The sequence below is a fragment of the Scatophagus argus genome, chromosome 18 (genome assembly GCF_020382885.2).
Source record: "Scatophagus argus isolate fScaArg1 chromosome 18, fScaArg1.pri, whole genome shotgun sequence".
Lineage (NCBI taxonomy): Eukaryota > Metazoa > Chordata > Actinopteri > Scatophagidae > Scatophagus > Scatophagus argus.
In genome coordinates, this window is record NC_058510.1 from 21,196,995 (window position 1) to 21,212,119 (window position 15,125).

The window sequence follows — 15,125 nt, forward strand, 5'->3', positions numbered from 1 at the left end:
TGTCTTACCCTGCTATCAAGCTGATTTAGTTTGTTGGTGATATCAGGGGGAATTCCACCTCCATGAGACTTAATGTCATCAATGTCTTCTTTGTTGGTTTTGATCTGAAATCAGGCAGTTCATGTATAGACACTTCATTATAAAAGAGCTTAGACAAAATAGTCTCTTAAGAAATCTTTTTGATATTTATCATCACTGAAATTTCCACTGTATGAATATCTGAACTGTTCTTTGATCTTATGCTCCATTGGGCTATTGTATCACATCAAGAGTGCTTGTTAACAATGGAAAAAGTGTAAGCTTACCTGACTCAAGAGATGGGTGAGGTCTTCGTTATCGACTTTAACCCGTCCTAATTCTGATGTCTGAAATCTGATCTCTTTATTGTAACCAGTTGTGAAGACAAGGTGACCATTGTCTGACAGCATACGAGGCCTACAGGGTCAAATCACCAAAATTCTGTGAACATACTTTGTGATAATGTTGTTTGAACAGATCAATTGTATTTTGGTCACTCACAAACAAGCGCCGTTAAGAAAAATCCAACAACAACCTAGTATAGTTTCCTGTTTTTATTTTTCACCTTTTACTTACTAGTAAACAAATGGTGAACATGAACAGCATTTAGTTTGACGAGTGTGTTACAGATGGAAATTAAAAAGTGATTGTGAAATTATTTTTGGCTTTTTACAGACATTACAGGCGCGTTTGAAGCATTGAATTTGAATTTGAACCCTAATATGGGTCAATATTATTCTTTTTTTTTAAATTAAAATGCTGTTTCAAGTTTATACATAATAAAGCAATATGTAAATTAAGTTAAGACTGGTGGAGCCCAAATTTTTTGATTCATCATGATAAAAGACATCCCCCTGTTTGATTTCTACAAATTCCAACTTACTGGTCATTACTGACGTCCCTCTTGTTTCGTCCTTGTGCAGTGCCCCTTGACTCTCCTTGCAGCCCCACTAGAAGGAAAATGAGTATAAAGAATAGCCACAAGGGCTGCAGTGTTGCAGCCATAGAAAAGAGATGTATTGCCTGGACACTTAAAACAGCTTTACTGGGGTTTCATGCACTGTCACACTCTTATGCTCAATGTTCAGACTTTGACCTGGCAGTACCACTATAAAGCACATGTACACCTCATTTTCCCAAAGCTGGTGGACTTTATTATTGAGTGAGAATGTCCCCCACATGACTGTAGGAGATCAGTAACCCGCTTTGTGTGACTAGGTGTTTGCTTTACAGATGTCAGAGGTGGGTTACCACTGTGCAGAATTAAAAGGTAAAATTATCCTCATAAAAGATTTTAATAAAGTTTTCTTTAAGAATTATCTTAAAGAGAATGTTATGAACAGTATTTATTCTAATCATATAATCACAAACATTTTCAACACTAGTTGTAGGTGTAACTTTTTGAAACAATTTCATCATTCATAATTTTTGTTTTTATTTTTGCTTTTTCAATAAGAAGTCTTTATTAAGGATGAAAATCAACAACAAACTTACTAGTAAACAAACTGGTAGAATGTTCAAAAATATTATGAATAATGTGGGAGCAATTTTTCTGTGGTGGTACTATAGCAACCATCTGAATTTTAAAACTTCAGTTAATTGCTTTAAATATTTAATTAATTTGTTCAGTTCAGTTTAACAGAATAGTCCAGCTTCATCCAAATGATAAAGCAGAGGCAATTTTGATGATGGCCTTACAGCAAACATCCAAATCTTAAAATGCTCAGCTGTGTGCTGTGAAATTCCTGTATTGCTGGTCCTGGTAATAGTCTTAATCATGAATTATTTTACTTTTTTTTATGATATATAATTCAAACCATGATGTGCAGGATTTCTTAACTTGGAAACACAGAATCACATAACATACAAAGGGCAATATATATAACCAGTATTATTTACTCAAATCACATGTTCCAGCACACACGCACAAGGTTAATGATCTCCTGTAATCATATGAGACAGCCAGTAAAGTTAACAACTTTGCTAAGTTAAGATGTTTTTTATGTTAAGACGTTGTCAAGACCAGCCCTCAGATTAGAGCAGGGGTTTCAAACTCATTTCCATCTTTGGTCAGCATTATGGTTGCCCTCAAGGGTCAGTTGGAAATATAAGACTATATAAATGTATCTACTCCTTATAATAATATTATTGCACAATTACCTCTACATTAGATTTTTATTGACTTTACCAACAAATTAATCAATTGACCCAATACTGTTACCCATTTACACTTGCATCAGTGAAATCAGATGAAACCAATCAGTTAACTTCAAGTAACATAGAGTTAAAAAAAAAAAAAAAAAGAATGACCTGCAAGTTTCAGAAAAAAACTTGATTGTGATTGTTCTGGGCCCTAGATATCTTAGAAACACATTTTGTAATGATATAACCACTCTGGACAGCATTACCTTGGCCTCCAGCACTACCATAAGGAATCTGGGCATTGTCTTTTATCAGGATATGTCCTTTAATTTCAACATCAAACAAGGATTCTATCTTTAACCTGGGCAACATTGCAAAAAACCAGGCACACCTTAATGCAGAAAAAGTGATCCATGCATTTATTTCCAGGTTTATTGCAACTCCTTATTATCAGACCCTAATAAGTCTATAAAGGCACATATTGAATGAAAATGATAATATGTGAAATAAAATAAAATAAAATTCGCCTCTCACCTCCTCTAGGGTGGTGTGTGTCTTCCTCAAGCTCAGGTCCTCTACCAGAGGCCTGGGAGTTTGAGGATTCTGTGCAGTAGCTTAGCTGCTTCAAGGACTGTGCTTTTTTTTGGACAGAGACCACTGATGTTGTAACTGGAATCTGCTGGAGCCACTCTTCCAGTTTTGGGGTCACAGCTCATGTTTCAGCACTTAGTATATTTTGAGTTTCTCATGTTATTTCTTCTTGATGTTGCTGTCGCTTGGGATTGCTACATCTATCTCCACTGCCGTCTTCTGTTGGTAGTTTTCTCTGGCCCTCTGTCCAATCTAACTAATGACATGTTTAGCCGCATGTGGTCGTTCCATGGATGTCTAAGTGGTGTTCAGCAAACAACGTGTATACAACATATAGACAACTGGAAAACTTTCTGGGGAAAGCCTGTTCTGGTTAGAAGAGATGGCATCCCTCCTACTTTGGATGGGACAGCTATCTTGTCCAGGAACATAGTAAATTCTGTATGCTACCCAAAACCATGATAACCACCCAGAGTTCAGACCAGGAACTGCTGTCTTACACGCCCCTCTACAGGCTCCATTCTACTGTCACCCCCCTCCATGCCGTTGATGAGTAGAATAGAGGAACAGGCTCAGCACACAGCCCTGTGGCGCACCAGTCTTGAGTGTGATAGTGGTGGAGAGGTTGTAACCCGACTTAACATGCTGCTGTCTGTTGGTCAGAAAGTCCATGATCCAGTTGCAGAGGTGGGCACTGATTCCTAGATCCCCAAGTTTGGTGATTAGCTTGGAGGGAACAATGGTGTTAAATGCTGAACTGAAATCAACCAACTGCATTCTTGCGTATGTGTTCTTGTTTTCCCAGATGTGAGAGCACACAGTGCAGCGCTGTGGATATAGCATCCTCTGTACTCCTGCTTCGGTAGGCAAATTGTTGAAGTTCCAGTGAGGGGGGCAGGCAGTTCTTGAGGTGTGCCAGGACCAGCCGCTCAAAGCACTTCATGACAATGGGTGTGGGTGCTATAAGGTGATAGAGGAGTGTTTCGGTACTGGCACTATGGAGGTGGTCTTGAAGCACGCTGGTGCTGCAGCTTGGGCCAGGGACGTGGGCTGATATGACTCAGTGCTCTATGAATATCTGTGGCCATGAGTGTGATGGTCTGGTGGTTAGCAGAGGGTTCATTTTTAACACCCTTTTCCAAGTTGCCTTTGTTGAAACGGGTGTAAAAGTCATTTAGCTCGTTGAGGAAGGACACATGACTGTCGGCGTTGAATTGCTGGGCTTGTAATCCGTGGTGGCCTGAATGCCCTGCCACATGCGTCATGAGTCAGAGTTGGCAAAGTGTTCCTACACCTTCAGCTTGGGTTTGTGCTTGGCCTTCTTGATGCCCCTCTTCAGATTGGCTCTGGATGTGCTGTAGGCCTGTGCGTCTCCCAATCTAAAGGCACTGTCTCGTGCTTTTAGCAGCAGCCGCACTTCTCTGTTCATCCATGGCTTCTGATTCGGGTATGTGGTGATGTTTCTTCGTGGTAACACTGTCAATTGTGGTGTTGATGTATTCCAATATTGAATGGGTGTAAGAGTCAGTGTCTATATGTGAGCCACTGGTAGCCTGATAGGCAAACCTACTCCAGCCCGTGTCTTTCAACTCGTCTTGGAGTACCAAGTCTACCCCCCAACTGGCCACACTTTGATGGTTTTCACTGCTGGCTTCAAACGGTTGATGAGTGGTTCCTCCTTTAAAGGAGGTCTTGTAGAGGATTTCCTGCAGTATATTTGAAGATCTTTTCAGCCAAGCCTTCAAGAATGTCCACTCTTAGCTGTGGGAAAGATGTAAAAAGAATACCATTTGCTTTGAAGTCTGCATTTCCTCTTTGGAGCTGAGTGTCCGCAAAATATGAAAAGGGGGGGCCAAGAAGAGTTCTTGAATCTGGTGCTGGATCTAAAATGACAGTGTCTGCACTAGAGAGGTCAGAGGACTCATTGTCTTGATCATGGGAAGAAGAGCAGGGGGGTTCAGAGAAGTCCTTCCGGAGGTCATAGAGCTATGGAATGTAGTGAGTGAAGTTGTTGGTGTGCTGGTACTGCAATGTGGAGGAGTCCCTAGAATGCTGGGTATGGTTTGCTCACACTGAAGGAATACCGCTTTCAGAGTATTCCTGTTTTTAATGTCGCTGGTAGATACAAGATTGACATATTCATTTCCAAAGTCATAGTCCTTGTGTTGGAGTCTGAACTGCTGTGTAAGTCCAAACTGACACTTGACATCACTCCCTGTATTTTAAGAAACAAGCACAGGAAACACAATTTAGGAAAAGTACTTAACCCTACTGGTTAATTTTTATTTAAAATTAGTTTGAGATTCCAGATTATTATTATTATATACTACTAGATCAATTATTTATTGCAACCCTGATTTATTATATTAATTATGAATGGTAGAATGGTAAAAACGTCCACGTTATAAACCCAGCTTAGACAACGATATGCTGTTTCAATATGACCATCTGTCTCACACCTATAGTGTAGTCATAGTGTGGATAAACATCGCCAGGTCTTTAAGCTCAACTAGGGCAACCACTCTACGAGTAAATGTTGCCAACTCATAAGCTCTGAAGTGCTCATGGTACCATACACACAGTATTTTTACCACAAAGCTCAAATTGTTTTTGACAATGAACATTTGAAAAATTTCTGCAAACTCAGGCAGACAATCAGTTGAATCATAACGAATTAGCACGCAATTTTGTAAGATTCCTTTGATGGTTGCAAGATGTACCTTATTCATTTCAGGGTGTCTGCCAGAGGCTTGCCACCACTTCCTCCTTCAGAACACCCAAAGGAAGTGTGCAAACATTTGTAACTTCCAATGGGGATTTAACATGGAATGCACTGGCTTGATATGCAATCATTTGCTGGTGGAGATGGAGGAAAAAGTGGAGCGGCAATTCCAAACATAGCAGGTCCATACCCACAGTCAAATGTATTAGAGCTGAACAGTAAAGCAGACATACAAAATAATTAACATAAAACATAACAGTTGTCACAGAGACAGCATCACATTCCTGATGTGATGTAAAAGTAGCATACATCACACTGCTGTCATTGTTAGCTTTGTCTTGAAAGCGCAAAGCTTCTCAACCAAATCAGCAATAGACTTTTATCGTCCTTGCAGTTCACGATTCAGAGTGTTCAAGTGTCTAAAAATGTCACACAGAAAGTACATTTCTGCCATGAACTGTTCATCCAGCACACGCTCCAGGAGGTTTGCTGCCTGTTTGTGTTTACACCCATCAAGGGTGTTCATGACGGTGTTCATGGTGTTTTTCAGATCACCACTCAGCTTTGCACACAACACAGACTGATGAATGATGTAGTGTAAAAACTGCATATGTGGGGCTACGGTTGATAGCCTTGCCACCAGCCCTTGTAATGTACCGATCATGGCTGGAGCGCCATCCGTAACCAAAAGGCAAACTTTTTGTAAATCCAGCTCATGCTCGTTAAAAAATGCGACAATCTTTTGAAACATCACCTCACCTGTGGTGTGTCCCTCCAATGGAATAACCCCAAAAGTTCTTCTCTGAAGCGTACTCCGTCGTGAAATCTGACATAGATGCATAACTGAGCCATGTCAGTACAGTCAGTTGATTCATCCACAGCAAAAGACATAACATCAGATTTTCTGAGGTTTTCCAAAAGCTTCCTTGAGACATCCTTAGCGAGTAATTCCACTCTGTGAAGAGTTGATGTGTCCAAGGGAGGCACTTTTTTAATGGATGAGGTGACGCTTTTCATCACTTTTTCATCAACAACCATTTCAATGACAGCAAGCATACAGTCTTTAACCGTCTCTGCCTCGGTAAAAGGCCTCTTCTGTCTGGTGAATGTCGAGGCTACGCAAAGGGATGCTATCATAGCCCTCTCTTGTTCTGTGCAAAAGCAACCGAAAGGCAACCTGACACTGTTGAACTGCGCTTTGCACACACTGACTGGAGTGTATTTGAAAACCAGGACCTGACAGTATTCACAGAGGTAGTGATGGAATACATCACATTCTGTATGGGGACTGTCACTGTAGTGAAACGTCTTTCCCAATCAAAAACCCTGGATGACCAGTGAAGTCAGGCTACTCCTAAAAGGTTGTAACACTGCCTTCAGGTCAGGTGACAAAGCACTGTACAGTGCTGCTAGAGCTGACCTGAGGAGAGAAATCAGAAAGGTCAAGTCGGGTTACAGGAGGAAAATAGAGGACCACCTCTCCAACAACAATCCTTGGCAGGTGTGGCAGGGATTACAGCAGCTGACCAACTTCAGGAGACAGGCCAGCTCAGCTGCATGCTCCAGCGCCGCAATGGTGGAAGAGCTGAATATGTTCTTCTCACGCTTCGAGACTACACCACAGCAGCTTGCAATCACACCACCTCTGCCCCAATCTGTTCCCAGCTCCAAACCACTGTGCAGGTACAGGATGTGGCACGGATATTCAGCGGGGTGAACCCCAGGAAAGCGACTGGGCCCGACGGTGTTCCCGGCAAGGTACTAAAGGCCTGTGCCGACAAGCTCTCCCAGGTCTTCACAAAAATCTTCAACCTGTCTCGCACAGGCTTCCATCCCTGCCTGTCTGAAGTCATACAGCATCATTCCCATACCCAGAAAATCATCCACAACCTGCCTCACTGACTACCGTCTAGTTGCACTCGCCCCTGTCATCACTAAGTGCCTGGAACCTCCAGGCACCTCCAACCTTCAACCCCCACCATTTCACTTACAAAGCAAACAGATCGACAGAAGATGCCATATCCATCACCCCCTTTACAATTATAACCCTGAATCTGTCTGTGTGGTGTCAGACTAACAACCTCATCCTAAACACCACTAAGACTAAGGAGACTTCAGGAAGCACAGAGCAGACCCACCCCAACTTTACATCAATGGTGACTGCGTAAAGAGGGCCCACAGATTCACCTTCCTGGGCACCACCATCTTGGCTGACCTCACTTGGTCCATCAACACCAAGTCTGTCATCAAGAAGGCACAGCAGCGCTTGAACAATGTAGATCAGAAGCTGCTGGTAACCTTCTACCGCTCAACCATCAAGAGCATCCTGTCCTACTGCATCACAGTGTGGTTTTCCCACTGCACTGAAGCAGAGCGGCAGAGGCTCCAGAGGGTGGTAAAGACGGCACAGAGGATCATCGGCTGCCCTCTGCATCATGCTGCCTCAACAGAGTGACTAGCATTATCAGTGACTACACCTATCTTGCCTTCCGTCTGTTTGACCTGCTGCCCTCTGCCAGGAGATACAGGTCCATCAGAACCAGGACAAACAGACTCAGAAACAGCTTTTTTCCAAAAGCAGTCACCATACTGAACACACACATATATTAACCACACACCACCCTGACCAGATATGTGTGCAGTGTGGCAATGTGCAATACAGCTCTGCATCCATCCATAGACAATATTTATATCCATATTAATACTCTGTTCTTGCACTGTTTTTCTACTTATTTGCACCTTATTATTTTATTCTATTTTTATAAGTATTATTTTATTCTTATTTATCTCGACATCAGCTCTCCCTTGTCTGAATATTCCCCATCTCTGCCATATTTTCATGATTGTTAACTGCTTTCCTGCCTGTACAACATCCATTGCATGTCTGCCCATCCTGGGTGAGGGATCCCTCCTCTGTTGCTCACCCTGAAGTTTCTCCCATTTTTGGGAGAAAAACCTAGAACATAACACATGAAACACAAGACACACATGAAACATGACACATGGACTCAAAACCAAAAGACCAAAAGCCAGGGTGTGACAAAGTTGTCTTGTCTTGTGTTTTACATACTTAAATGTAGATTTAGAATAACACCACTGCAAGGCTGTTACAATTTTGTTGTATTCCTTGTACAATGACAATAAAGGCTTCTGATTCTGATTCTGATTCTGATTCTGATTCTGATTCTGATTCTTCTGATTCTGATTCTGAAAAGGGCAATGGAGTATATTCAGGGAATACTGGTGTAAGGGCACTATGGAGATGGTAAAGGTTACATCAAGATGTTTTGAGACAATTTTTGTCCACTGAGACATGTTGACCTGGAGGAGACTACTGGTTTCTAAGAGACAGTGGGCTAAATGGGACATTGCAGAAACAGATTTTGTACTTATTTATCCCTTGCAGGTATACCTAAACTCTCCCTGGCTAGTAAATAACAAAATCATTTCATTTGCAGGATCTCCTTACTATTTTAGGTTTGCATTAGTGATATAAATGCAGTCAGTTCATGAGGGTATGTCAGCGGATCAATGGATGATCACGGACTTGAAGGTTTCTTCTGTTAGAAGAGGCAGCACATAGTTCAAAGTTATGCGCTTTATGGGGGGAGGTTAGGGTCACACAAGGGTCATACTAGGATAAGTATAGGCACACAGCAGGTAAGTGGCAGACTTCCATGTCTTTATTTGAAATATTTGCTCAGGATGGGTGCTTTTGAATACATTTACATTTCCACTTGGAATGTAAAGGGTTTGGGGCACCCAATCAAGAGAAAAACATATTTTCCATTTTGAAAGCCAAAGAGCATGATATATTATTTTTACCGGAGACACACCTTAGTGCTGAGAAATTATGTAGGGACTGGATAGGCCAAGTCTATTACAGTGCTGGATTCTGCCAAAGTCGTAGAGTCCTAACACTAAAAACAAAAATTACTATTCAAATTTCAAATTTTCAAGAGTCCTTATAATTGTAGCTAAAATAGAATACTACATGATTATTCTGGCAAATATTCATGCTCAAAATGGAGATGAGCTGCAGTTTTTGCTGACTTGGAGGCTAAACTACAACAGACAGGGGACTATGATACAGTTATTAGGAATTTGAGCACTAAAACAACAAATTAATGAATACACTCAGATAAATGAGCCCACAGCACCCTCTGCTGGAATCGCCTGGGAAGCTTTGAAAGTGGAACTAAGAGGCTTTGTTATCCAATATGCGTCACATAAGAAGAAGAGTAGTATGGTGAAACAGGTGGAGTTTGAAGAAAAGATAAAGACACTTGAGAAACTTGAGGAAACTTGACACTTGAGGAAAGTTAACTCTACGAATTTTAGGGCTTTGACACAACTCAAATATGATTATAACTGTATACTGTCAAAGGAAGTGGAATTCTCACTCTTCACAATGAGACAAAAGTATTATGAATCAACTCGTTAAAACAGAAGGAATTATCATCTATCAGGAGGGACAATTACAGGCCAAATGTATAGATATTAGTAATGTGTTTAGAGAGTTCTACGTGAAGTTGTACACACCTACAACCCAATATAATGAAAAAAATACAGAAATATAAGTATTAAAATAAAAAATAAAAGTATTTTTTCAAGTCAAGTCAAGTCAAGTCAACTTTATTTGTATAGCCCATTTTTACAAGCAGTTTGTCTCAAAGGGCTTAACATAACATCAGCAACATCCTCTGCCCTTCGACCCTCACATCGACTAAGGAAAAACTCCCAGAAAAACCTTTAACAGGAAAAAATGGAAGAAACCTCAGGGTGAGCAACAGAGGAGGGATCCCTCACCCAGGACGGGCAGACGTGCAATGGATGTTGTACAGGCAGGAAAGCAATTTGCAACATGAGAAATGACATTACTAAAAAGATAAGCAAAACAAAATCTCAACTGTTTAGTTTCACTTTTTGCTACCACCTCAATATGATTTTAACATTTCACAAGTTATAAGAAAATTATAGTAATGAAAATTATAATGAACTGCTGTAACATTCATGTATTCTTTTTTTATGTGATGTTGAGAATCACTATCCTATCAGTTCAATTTCGGCCCGTAGGGAGAACCACCCCGCCCATAGTCGGTACATAGAGGAATGACAGGCAGATGTCAACAATACACATTGGGTTGGTCATAGAGCCGGCTACAGTTCAACTTGAAGATCTGGATGGAGAGATACCTGCAGAAAGATACAGAGAGAGAGAGAGAGAGAGAGAGAGAGAGAGAGAGAGGGAGGGAGAGACACAAGACTACGAGGAGCACTGGACACACAGTTAGTGACATACAATAATGAACTGCATGTTAAGGAGAAGTAATGACGTCATTGGTGCATGAAGAACAAGTGGGATTTATTTCTAAATGTAGTTCTGCAGACAATATCCGACGCGTTATTAACATTATGTGGGCAGTCTCAGATTCAGATGCACCAATTGCTGCTGTATCGCTCAATGCAGAAAAGTCCTTCGATAGGGTGGAATGGAGATTTCTTTTTAAGAACCTTGATATTCTAGTCTTTGGGGGAAGTTTCAACAAGTGGATATGTCTACTATATAACCAGGGTAGAAAAGGGTATTTTTATACAGTACTAGCCCTCTGGAGTCAGGTATAATTGTCAGTTTTTGACTATTTTTGATTCTAACTTTATATTTCAACTTAGAAATGTTTTACCTTGCCATGTTTGGTATCATTTTTGTTCAGCACAACCTCACAAGTGTGACTTTACTGTTATTTTTTTCATTTTGACATACTGTATTAACACACTGGACCTAAAATCACACAAAAACCATAAAATCCGAGTGGGAAAAATGCGCTGAAGTGCGCTGAATGAAGTGCGCTCAATGCGCTGGTTTTTACTGCGTCTTCTTGCATAAAACTCGCACCAAACGCGCAACAAAAACGTGACGGCAATGTTCAGGAAAAAAACATTGCGTATATTGTTTATCATAACTCGGGTTTTACTTGACATATTAACAAAATTTAAAAACTTGTATATAGTTTGAAGTGCCCACTTTCGACACAAATTAAAACTGAGATTCAGCGAGGCTGCGTCTTGCAGCTACGTCCTCTTAAATTGGTCTTGTGATAAGGACGCGCCGGCGCGTCTGTCGACTCCATGGTGCTAGGACATTTATTCAACTTTAGTGTATTTAAATCATTTCATGAGCTACAACAGCAATATAATTTACCCAGGACACAATTCTGGAAATATCTCCAACTACGACATAGTTAATGTGATTAAAATGAATTCTGTTCCCAGGATTAGTTGTTTACTTAATTTTCTACCATTAAAGATCCCAGATAGCTACTTTAAATGAATTAATTCTATACTGAAACAATTTCTGTGGAATAGGAAGAGCCCACATCTGAATATGAGGAAATTGCAAAAATCTGTGGATATGGGTTGCTTAGGGCTCCCTAACTTAGGATATTATTATTATGCATTTAATCTTAGACATTTTAGCACATTGGGCTTTGCCTCCAAAGAGAAAAATCCATGTCTGTCCCTTTACCACTCCTTTACTTCTTGTCTGCTAAGCCTGCTAAATGTCAGAAGACACACCCAATCATAACCCACCTTCATATGGAGGAGAATATCGGGGCTGGTGAAGACTGACCCCTACTTAAGGTTGTCGAATCTTGCCATATTTGTTGATATTAGTCAGTGAAATGTTAACAATCTACATTAAAATTTTTGATGAGATTCAAAACCTAAATGTATTAGGCACAGAAATTCTCATTAGACAGTTAAGCAAACTTTATTTAAAGACAAATTCATTAGTTAAAAAATTTAAAACTTTGTCAAGCAAAACTGAACTCCTGACTTCAATGAGATTTATCAGTCCTGGGAAGAATTTATCCAACATTTATCGTATACTTTATTATGATGTATTTATTGAACCTACTCCACTGCCATGTCCAAATAAACTAATCAAATCTATTAATCTAATTAATATGAAATTAATTTGGAGAAATAAACCACATTATATAAAAAAGTGACATGGTCTCCATGTCTATATATGCAACAGCTTCAGCCAACCACCTATTTCCAGCCACTCTGGATAATACATTTAATCACTGGTTTAAAAACAGAGTGTTAAATATTAGGATGTTGTATAAGGGAGATATTTTCATGTCATTTAAGCAAAGTAGATACCAGTTTGATGTACCAGCACATAATTTCTTCTGATAGGCTACTCACAATTCAGACACTTTGTAAGATAAGATAAGATAAGATTATCATTTAATAGTCCCATAACTGGGAAATTGCAGTGTTACAGCAGCCAAAAGGATATAGAGGGTGAAGAGCATGCAAAAGTAATAGTAGAATGTGCATTCAAAAAGAATAAATACACATGAAACAAGTGCAAGCAACTGTACACAGTACAGAAAGACTATTGTGATATGATATGATATTGTGATATGGCCTTGTATGCTCTTCCCTTATTTATAAATGTATTTATGGGATGGGATGGTTCTTGTTTGGTTGTGGTTTCTTTTTTTATGATTTGCAATTTTTATTATTTTTAAAGTATACATCTCAATATACTCACACCGAGTGCAACTACAACAAAACAAAACATAACAAGTAGTAAAACACCCAAACATCCCTCTCCCAAAACCCCACAATGGTCATCCAGGCACCAGTTGGGTCAAATTGCATGCAGTTACTGACACAACCAACAGCAAAAACCAGACAGCATAATCTAAAGATACATGTCCCATTTCTCAGAGTATTTTTCACATTTGTCTTGCATCCTATAAAACATTCTTTCATATACTGCCACCTTTCCTAATTCAGTCCACCACTCCTGAAAGGGCGGCTCTCCGGGTTTCTTCCACTTCCTCAAGATTATATTATATGTATATTTACTGCATGTATGTTTCTCTTTTTCTCTCTCTCTGTCTCTCTCTTTCATCCCAGTACCGATTAATCTGAGGGCAGAACCACAGCACATGCAACAGTGTACCTCCATCTCTATTACACTTCCAACAGGTAGCTGAGTTTAATCTGGGTCTAAAAAGTCTACTTGGGGTCCAGTAAAATCGGTGAAGAATTTTAAACTGAATAAGCCTCACCCTCAAGTCCCTTGACATTTTCCACCAATTGCCACATAGCCTATACCACTCCTGTTGATTAAATGAGACCCCAAGGTCTCTTTCCCAGGAGAGTCTCAGGGCTGACACATTCCAATCCCCTTTACATTCCATCAATATCCTGTAGTGTTTAGCTGCTTCATGTCCTTAACCCATTACCTTGAGTATTTTGTGTATTTCCTCTGCAGACTCAATCCGCAGGTTTTTTGTATGACATGTCGTAATTGGAGATATTTCCAGAATTGTGTCCTTTGTAAATTATATTGCTGTTGTAGCTCATCAAATTATTTAAATACACCAAAGTTGAATAAATATCCTAGTACTGTATAAAAATACCCTTTTCTACCCAAATAAACACTTTTTTCCCCCAATTTTAAGTTTAGGGTTTAGCCAGCTACTATCATCCTTATTTAAAGGATTCCTGCATTAACGTTGAACCTGGGGGTGGTGACATCAGGTAATAAAACAGAGTTACTGATGTTCTGATATAGTCCATTAATCAGATTTCTAAATGTAGTTCCAAAACCAAGGTGTATAAATTAATAAATTAATGTTCCAATGAGTCAAAAGCCTTATATAAGACTAAGAATAGAAGAAAACCATCATCAATAAGGTTTCTGAATTCAGTAATGTCCAATACCAGTCTTAAATTGTTGTGAAATCTTCCTTTTAAGAAAGCAGACTGTGTTTATGAGACAAGATTGGAAATCCCTGTTTGAATATGGGTAGCGGAGACATCAGTTAACTTCTGAGTTCTTAAGGATAATAGGCCTCCTGTTTTCTATAACCCTGGGGTCTCTTGTCAGGCTTTGGAGTTAAGGTGACCCCATGTCTTATTGTGGGTGGGAGAATACACGTCTCACAAATTCCTAGAGAATCTTGGTGCAACTTGATGTTTTCTTATGTCTTCCCAGAAAAGTCTGTAGAAGTCTCCTGTAAGTCTGTCCGATCTGGAAGGCTTTGTTGGGGAAAGGTGAATAATTGCTGCATCAAGTTCCTCAGTTGTTACCTGATCATCACAAAATGGTTTGAAGTTATCCATCCTGGGAACATGCCCTTCTATTTCCTTTAAAAATATATTACACTCCAGCCATTGATAGCTGTTAAGCTGGCCATAAATTTTGTGAATCTCTGAAATTAGTTTATTGCTTGTCATTTCACCATCAGGGCTTTGATATAATTTTTTTTTCTGTCTTCTTTTGTCAAGATTGCAGAAATATGCTGAGTTTTTCTCCCCTTCCTCAATCCAATTAGCTCTTGATCTAATTGAGCTCTCTGAATGTAAATTTCATCTAAGAAAAAATCTGTAGAAAGAAATATAAAATCCTCCACCTTAGAATGAGTTTCTTACAAAAAAATAAAATTATCGTTCCCTTGCATTAATAAAATTAAAGAAATGTCAGTTTTCAACCAAAACATGTAACAGCAATAAAAGAAAAAAAAGTGCAAATAGTAACAAGTACTAGAATGCCTGGACTGTATAAATACAATAAAGTGTCTCTAATAGGTGAGGTATTGATGGTAGCAAAACCTTGAGTATT

General features: G+C 39.6%; 1 protein-coding gene across 1 annotated transcript in view; it reads right to left on the reverse strand.

Annotated features, from left to right (window-relative positions):
- cubn (cubilin (intrinsic factor-cobalamin receptor)) overlaps positions 1–1,109 on the reverse strand; it is a 93,885-nt gene extending 92,776 nt beyond the window's left edge. The window contains exons 1-3 of the mRNA XM_046371033.1: positions 902–1,109; positions 306–435; positions 9–104 (exon numbers count right to left, since the gene is read on the reverse strand). Coding sequence (XP_046226989.1) covers positions 9–104; positions 306–435; positions 902–1,023 — 348 coding nt within the window. The 5' untranslated portion in view covers positions 1,024–1,109. The remainder of the gene's footprint in view (positions 1–8; positions 105–305; positions 436–901) is intronic.
- Positions 1,110–15,125: the final 14,016 nt, after the last annotated feature.